This window comes from Cariama cristata, unplaced genomic scaffold (genome assembly GCF_000690535.1).
Source record: "Cariama cristata isolate BGI_N322 unplaced genomic scaffold, ASM69053v1 scaffold35106, whole genome shotgun sequence".
In the NCBI taxonomy this organism is placed as follows: Eukaryota; Metazoa; Chordata; class Aves; order Cariamiformes; family Cariamidae; genus Cariama; species Cariama cristata.
The window spans coordinates 1-8,282 of NW_009620964.1; the positions used below are offsets into that span (position 1 = coordinate 1).

An 8,282-nucleotide genomic window follows, 5' to 3' on the forward strand; every position below is an offset into this window, starting at 1 on the left:
GTGCATATATATAATGTATTGCATGTGTATATATAATAAATGTATTTGGTATAAAAAAGCTTCACATCCAAGTATAGATAAATTAAAATATAAAGAGAGGAGGACCTTTTGAATTTAACCTTAAACAGAATCTATCATGAGTAGAATTCTTATTAGGATCATCGAGACATGTTTTGCCTAATTTCAAAATGCGATCAATTCAGACAGTTAGCGTTCCACTGATTACTGAGAAACACAACTCAATGAAAAGTGAGAAAAAGGGGAAAAATTATAATGAAAAGTTAGATATAGTGTCAAATACATCAATATATACATAAATCCTTTACTTAAGATATCCCATGCTTGGAAGGAACAAAAGCAATTTTTTAATTTGAATTGATAATATGATCCGTCAGTTGTGGGTTTTTTTGTATTCAAATTATCACAGCCCAAGGAAAAAGAAATTTGAACAATCAGAAGAAGAAGAAGAGTTGAAAATCAAACTAGTATCATCAACCCTAAAAGGTAGTTCACAAACCCTGGTATGAAACTTGGCTCATGCAGCCTTGTTCTGCACCTAAAATATGAAATGTATCACAAGTAGAGGGATGGACATTCTGAACCTCAGTTAGCCCTGGATTGATTCAATGTCTAAACAGAAATTCTCTCTCTTGAAATCCCAGTGGCCTTCATCTTCAGATTGTTGAAGTTATGATTATAAAATTAGCAAGTAAAACGCCCTGATATTTTACACACGTAGGCAATGAAAAAACTAAATGTGTCTAACTCTGTAAATCGACAAGTCATCGTTTTTGCTTGACAATACAGTACAATTTCAGAACTGTAATCAGAGGTTTACGCAAAGAAGGCATGGCAAAATACAGCCACAGTCAATAGGATGATGCCATTGATATTCATAACATTTCTCCAAAGTGGTATTTCGGTTGTGTCAGTCAGTTTCTTCTTCAATGCTTCCTCTTCCTCCTTGCTCAGTTTGGGTCCTTTTTGTTGGTCTAAGCCACAGAACCAGTTGTACACTTTCTTACAGCATCCCAGTTCTTCTTCACTTTCCTCATTAACTGGAAGGAACAACACACTGGTCATGAAATGTAAGGATGGACCACTGCATGCACTAGAAGATCCCTGTGACTGAGGACATTCCTATATTTAATACAGCAGTTCTGATTTACGGTCATAGTTACATGGAAACATTTTAGTACAAGGCAGTACAAGAATCAAGTTAATATTGTTTTTTCACAGCTCAACTGGAAAAAGAGTGATTTTCTACATGCTGTAAGAGAGCCTTTTGCAGAAGACGCTTGTGTCTTTTGCAGCCTAAAGACTTGGTCTGGTTTTGGAGAAGCAAACCATGCTGCAAAGCTTAAACTCCATTTCTTCAATACTTTCTACACTTTTAAATAAAAGACAAATAAATGAATTTAAGGATGCTTATGAAAAAGGAACTCGGCAGCAGAACCAGAAACCCAGCAAAGAGAGCAGGTAGTTTTGCCCAGATGGATGTCTGGCAATTCACTTTCATGGTGCCTTACACCAGATCCTTGCTCCTTCAGTCTTGGCTACTACCCACTATTTCCAAGTGAATTCTCATTGTTTCATTCCAAGTGCTAGAGTTGCACATAGTTCTGCCAATACACATAACCTCTGACCTAAAGCATCTCTGTTGTTTTAGTCATAGAACTGCCACCTAGCTACCTAGAGAACAAGATTTTCTCCCTTCAAATCTGTCACTTCTGATTTACACTAAGCTTGACAGATTGGTAAAAGGGAGTTTAACAGCCATTTAAATATGCGGGGTTTGAGGTTTTGTTGTTTCAGGGGAGGGAGGATGTCTTTGAATATCAAGCATGCTAATATTTCTTCAGGAATGATATAGAGATACTCAAATATATCTATAGAATCTATAGATATTCAACAGTTACCTGATTCCTTATCTTTTTCATCAGCTTTGTCCTGTTCCTCATCTGCATCAAGATCAATACGTTCTTCTTTGCTGTTCCGCAAAGACCAGCACAAGCGGTAAAGCTGCCATGAAACAAAATGAGTTTATAAATCTACAGCTTTACTACACAGAGACAAACCAGTCTGGCCAGCACATGAACAAGGTATAAGACCACGGCGTCCCAAATGCCTGTTAAGTCAATGGCTAAGATGATTAGGAGTCACTGAAGATTTGTGACAGATAAATAAAGACTATTTCCTCTGCTTTCTTGCAAGGACTATATGATGTGGGTAGCTGAAACGTCAGGAGGCCATGTACCAAGTACCAGTGTTTAAAACTAGTGGTTTCGCTGAGTTCCATTTCTTGCGGAGCGGGACTGCAATAACACTCACATGTACGTCAGGAATGGGCTTAGTCATGAAGGAGACTGCCAGGATGACGATGGCGGAAACCCCAAAAAGGATCATTGCAAAGTAAAGGTAGTGAATCCCACAGATGATGAACGGGCAGTTGGAAGGGTTTACACAGCTCCCGGTTCCGTAGGCAAACTCTGTAATCATTCTGCTGAGTCCAGTTAACAGCCCAACCATCAGGCCCCAGAAGGCACCCTGCAGACAAGGTGACAGAAGTTATCAAAACTAGTCATTTCAGGCAAGGAAATAAGCTCTAAGCTCTGAAGAGTTGCTGGAGGAAACATGGAGGTAGTTATGCATTGCGCTGGCTTTGGCACATGGGTTTTAACTCAGATATTTTCAGTGACCCTACTTACAGCTCAGTGTATTAATACAACTGAAAGGGGCAATGACCAGCAGCTCACAGAAAGAATATGGAGGACACTTTATCCAGCTCATTTCTCAAAGCTCATTGTCTCCACACAATGCTCTCCTTACACAGGACAGGTCTAGCCCCAGATTACACATCCCAAGGGTTGTTCTCATATCTTTTTATCTTTGAGGGATAAATCCCTGACAGTTCTAGCATGATGGAACCAGCTAGCAAGTGTGTGTTATTCCTCCTGAAATACGTCTGGTTTATCTTCTAATGACAAGAAGGCACAGTCTGAAACTGCACCAGGGGAGGTTCAGGCTAGAAATGAGGAGGCATTTCTTCACCGAAAGGGTAGTTAGGCGTTGGAATGGGCTGCCCGGGGAGGTGGTGGAGTCCCCATCCCTGGAGGTGTTTAAGAAAAGACTGGACGTGGCACTTAGTGCCATGGTCTAGTTGACATGGTGGTGTTAGGGCAAAGGTTGGACTTGATGATCCCAGAGGTCTCTTCCAACCAAACCGATTCTGTGATCCTGTGACCTTGTTAGTAAATAGTTAAAAGTTAATTCTTGATACTTTTGGTGGATGTTTTGCTGCTAGGTATGTACTACTCCAGCTCAAAGTATAAAAGACACACAGATATGTCTGGGCACAAATTGAAGTACGGGAAATTCTGTTTAGACAAAATTTTTTTTTGTTTTACTGTAAGAGTTATTGAACATTGGAACAGGTTGCCTAGAAACACTGTGGAATCTGCATCCCTGGAGATATTCAAAACCCAACTGGACAGGACCTGAGCATTCCGCTCTTGTTAGCCCTACTTTGAGTAGGGGGGGTTGCACTAGTCCAGAGATGCCTTCCAATCTCAACCATTCTCCGAGTTTGTGAAGTCAGAAAACTGATGATGGTAACACAAATTTATAAATCCCAATTAAAAAGTATTCTAGGTTTATTGGTGGGTTTAAGAACAAAACAGTTTTAATTATTCAGTGGTCAAAGTTACAAAAAGGTTTTGGAGTAGGACAAGATAGTTAATTCCATTTCTGGCAGAAAGAAGGATGATTCTAAGCAAGAAATGTTGATAAAGCTTATAAGTAATTAGAAATATTGGAGTTTATCTTATGCAAGTTCTCAGAAGCTTTGTTGCTTGTCTCCCTTATTTACCCAAATTTAAATTGTGCAGTGTACACAAATACCAGAGGATTATACTCAATTCTTACTCAGGTAAAATTCCAGCTAAAGTCAACGAAAAATTTCCAGGAAGGGCAGAAAGATTTAATCCATTTGTGAGGTTCAGCCATACTGGGATAGAAACATCCCTTGTGTGTAAAACAGGCTTTTCTTGGATATACACACACAAATAACCACTGAACTGCTCTCAAGAGAAAATCGTGAGAAAAAAGTTTGAACCGTATTCAAAAACCTTCTTTCTCGAGGCTTTGTCATTGAACTCCTCCTCCTTGGAGCAAACCTGAGCAAGAGGCAAGTATTGTTATTCCTAGTATTATAGAAAAGAAACTGAATTCCTGAGTATTGAGTTTTGGAAATGTCTGAGACCCCAGTTACCATGACTGGCCTATGGTCCCACCAAAGCATGTGACAGACCTCATGCCTTCCGAGTTACTTACAAAGGTTTAAGTACAATATTTCTCAGTTCACTGCTCTACAAATCAAAATTAGTGATTCCCAGACTAGGTCCTAAAAGCAACAGGAAACAACGCATTGAACAGCATGTTTGTTTAAAAGAGCTTTGACAAAATATATACTGGCCAAGAAGAAGGTCAAAGGTGATATGTTTGGTAAAGCAGTTTGGTGACCAATATCCTAAAAGATTAGTCTCAGATACGTCTCCATAAATTATCCATTCGACACACTTCTTGGCAAAGTGATAGGTAACCTAAGTTTCAGAGCTATCTAGGAATTCCTAAGTGACTGTTTATTTATCAGATTAGCAAAGAACCTTTTCAAACTCATCTCTGAAACCTCAGGCCCTGGGGTATGGAAACACGGAATCACGGCGCTATAGTAGGATCAAAATAAACAGGAATAAGTTGCTAATAGAAGACACTAAATCAAAAAAGCAGTTCTCCCAATGCCTAAAGGAGCATGCAGCATACGTGTTTCCCAGTTTGTACTTACCTGCTCATTGACCCGCTTGCAGAAGATGGCAAGCAGGAAGACAGCAGCAATGGGAGGTCCCAGGTAGCTAGTAACTGACTGAATATAATCAAAGAGCTGCCCACTTTGAGCTGACTGCACCACAGGAACCCAGGCAATGCTGATGCCAATTAAAACTAACATAAATGCCCTGCAAACAGAGCCAGATATTCAATTAGCCACCTGCTTAGAAGCATCTATCAGAAAGAAAAAAACAGCAATTAATCAATAATTTAAATGTCCATTTTGTATTTCAACCAGCAAAATCAAATATAATGGCCAATTACCATTGAACAAACAAAAGAAATCTAAGTTGGATATTGTGTCTGCCAAATACCTGTCAGCATACAGCTAAACATGCAATCAAAACATGGAAAATCACTTTTTTCCTTTGTTTGCTATGTCTACAGACAAATCAATAGCAGATCAGCTAGACGAACTGGCTCTTCATTGATGCTGTAGTACGGTGTAGCATCAAGCCTATGAAGAGATTTTAAATTGGTTCCCTTTGAACAGCAGTAGGGAGTGTCGAGAATTAGTTTAGCTACTTTGTGCACCACTGTCGATTAAATTGGAAGCAAGTTCTTTTTTTTTTTTTCCCCCAAAAGGGAAGTGTAGGGTGGGACAGCCCGTCTGGGCACAGGAGGCCATTGCTGCACCGCCCGCCCACGGCGAGAGGAGGTTTTCACCCAGGCACTCGGGGCCTTTTTTGAAGGCTGCACTCTGAAACGCACCGAGTGCTGGCTACGTTTGTACAGCTGGGGAAGGCTCGGCCACACTCACCTTCCAGCTAACATGAGCTCTTTCTCAGATGGTCGTGATCGAATTTTGGTGTAAATGTCCATAGTGAACAAAGTACTAGCACTGTTAAAAATGGAAGTCAGGGAGCTCATCAGGGAGGCCAACATGACTGAGAGCATCAGACCCCGCAGACCTGAAATACAAAGATATGTGAACTGGGATGAGCGTTCGGTGAGGAGTCTCAGTCCGTGGCACCATCCATGGCGCTTGTCTGACCCTTTCAAGTCAGCCAGCTATGAGTGTGTCTGGCGTATTTACGCTCTGATGCCCGCCCAACGTTCTCTTGCAATGCAAGCAGAGCAATGTCTGCTGAGCTTTGGAAAAGCTATTTACAGCAGTGACAAGGCAACTCATGAGCGTTTAGAACATAGGTACTTCTTTTGTGAATGCTGTCTGATTACGTGCTGAAATAAAAACAAAAAAATACTAAGCAAACTTTCCCCAACACTTATAAAAATAATTTCTCTTGTTTGCAGGTGAGTGCTCATTTGTTTGCAGAATATTTGTAAACCAGTTGTTTGGCAAAAAAGAAGTTTCTTTTACTGTTTGAAAATCAGAGTAAGCCACTTTTCCAGATGGTATGATCTAGTCAACACAGTATGGGGAAGTCCTGCAGTATTTTAATAATACTACGTACAACAGTTATAGTACAATGATGGGAAGTACCACGGTCCATACAATATCATAATCTATCTCTCTAGCCTTATGAACCAGCTCTGTGGTTTCCTGCAGAAATTTATCTTCTATGTATACATTGTAATCTCCAGAGTGGTGCCTTATCCTCTCATTGAACAGGTGTCCTATGGAACAATGTGTACATAGGATATTTTCTCCTCCCACCTCAGTGGGTTTAGCAGAAGGACTGCAGGTGTATGCCTCCAACTCAGAAATCCTGGCAGAGATGGTCTTTTATAAATTATTGGCAAGATAGGTTATTTTTTTACCTTCACGGAAAGGGAGCTCAATTACCATTTCATCACCCAGTATTTGCCAGCTGAGAGCTGTCATTGTCAACATGCAACTATTCCACACCTACACCTACAACTAACACAGACTACCCCTTTGATTAATAGTACATAGTTCTAGCAAGAATTTTTGAACGAAATATGGGACTTGGGCTCGCTCTATCACCTGTTTTTACAATCTGGCAGCTTCACCTTTCCTAAAACCAACACACACAGACAGTTTCTTACCATTTGGCATAAGCTCCACTACCATTTTTGGATAAGCGATATTTGTACAGCCAACTGCAGTGCCACAGTACTGCTGACAGATTTCAGGCACAACACAAGCCACCACATCTGAGGAGAGGATGATGAGATAGGGTTAGACAAGGTCATAAATAACAGATTGCTCCCAAATTAGTAGAGCTTCTAAAATTTATCTCTGTTTCAAACCACCGGATTGCTATGCTTGATATCACCCTTGGTCCGCTGGAAGGGAGGAAGGTGATTCTAAGCCTCTACCCTTCCCTTCCTCTCTAAAATAATACTGAAAAGTTCTGCAGGTCAAAAAAACGAACAAACAACCAACATTAATTTGTCAGACCACAACTGAACAACACAAGGAGCGCAAGTAGAAAAACAAGCAGAGGAACACAAAGACCCCTCCCTCCAACGTGCACATCTCTCCTCTGCCTGCTGTTAAACACACGGATGGTTAGAGAGAAGGGAAACTGGCATTTCCCCCACACTGCACTCGGGACTGTCCATGGCCCAAAATATCGCGGTCTGTGACTGATGACACTTCCTCTGATTGCCAGCACAGTATCAGCCCCGGACAGCGTTTTCCACTCATTCAGCCAGAGCGGGGCTGTAACAAACAGACAACTGGGGAGGGACACTGTGGAATTTCTCTCCCCTAAAACAGACAGCAATAGCATTAGCAGAAATCTGGGATCAGCAAAAAGAGGAAGACCCCAGTGGCTCCTTGCAGTGTAGTTAGCTTTTGCGCATACATGTGCCTGGACAATTTGGATGACAAGGTGACAATCTAACAGGTATTCTAGAAGAGACAGAGAATAGGAAATTGAGAGAGACTGGCAGTGAAAGATAGGTAGCAAGAAGAAATTTGCATTTCTGTACACATGTGCATACCTGTGTACAGAATTCGGCTGATCATTCCAGGCATCACTATGATGAACATGGGCAAGAGTTTCAGGTATCCACACATGACACAACCAGCCTTCACATGGGACATGTTCTTGCCAGAGAGACATCTTTGGACAATAACCTGTCAATGAAACATGGCAAGCATGCGTGACAACCAAGAATAGCATTTCCATGGACACACCATGCCAAGTTCCAGATACAAGGTACTTCTTAACCTCTGTGACAGTGAAAGAGCCTATTTACTGTTTCTGTTACTAGGAAAAATAAAAACTACATGAAAATAAAAGGATATGTTTGAAATAACTACAGGAAAATATAATTTATCCAGTGTATGTTTAAGAGGTAAGACTCTTTTTCACAAGATACTCTTAAAGCAGATAGACTAAAAAGCAAAAAAGTAATAAAATATTTACCTGAGCACTAGATACAGTTACATCGGGGGTTTTGTTCATTTGTTTACAAATTGTGAAGATTATCTTTCTCACAATTCAGAATACAGATAGATCATG

At 40.6% G+C, this 8,282-nt stretch overlaps 1 protein-coding gene across 1 annotated transcript; it reads right to left on the bottom strand.

The window, feature by feature from the left end:
• Positions 1-834: 834 nt before the first annotated feature.
• Positions 835-7,918, bottom strand: LOC104154844 (sodium/glucose cotransporter 1-like). Its single transcript, XM_009701792.1, is given in 7 exon segments — positions 835-1,058; positions 1,920-2,022; positions 2,332-2,547; positions 4,844-5,012; positions 5,645-5,795; positions 6,856-6,963; positions 7,759-7,918. Coding segments are annotated over 7 exon segments (1,131 nt in total).
• Between the last annotated feature and the right edge of the window lie 364 nt (positions 7,919-8,282).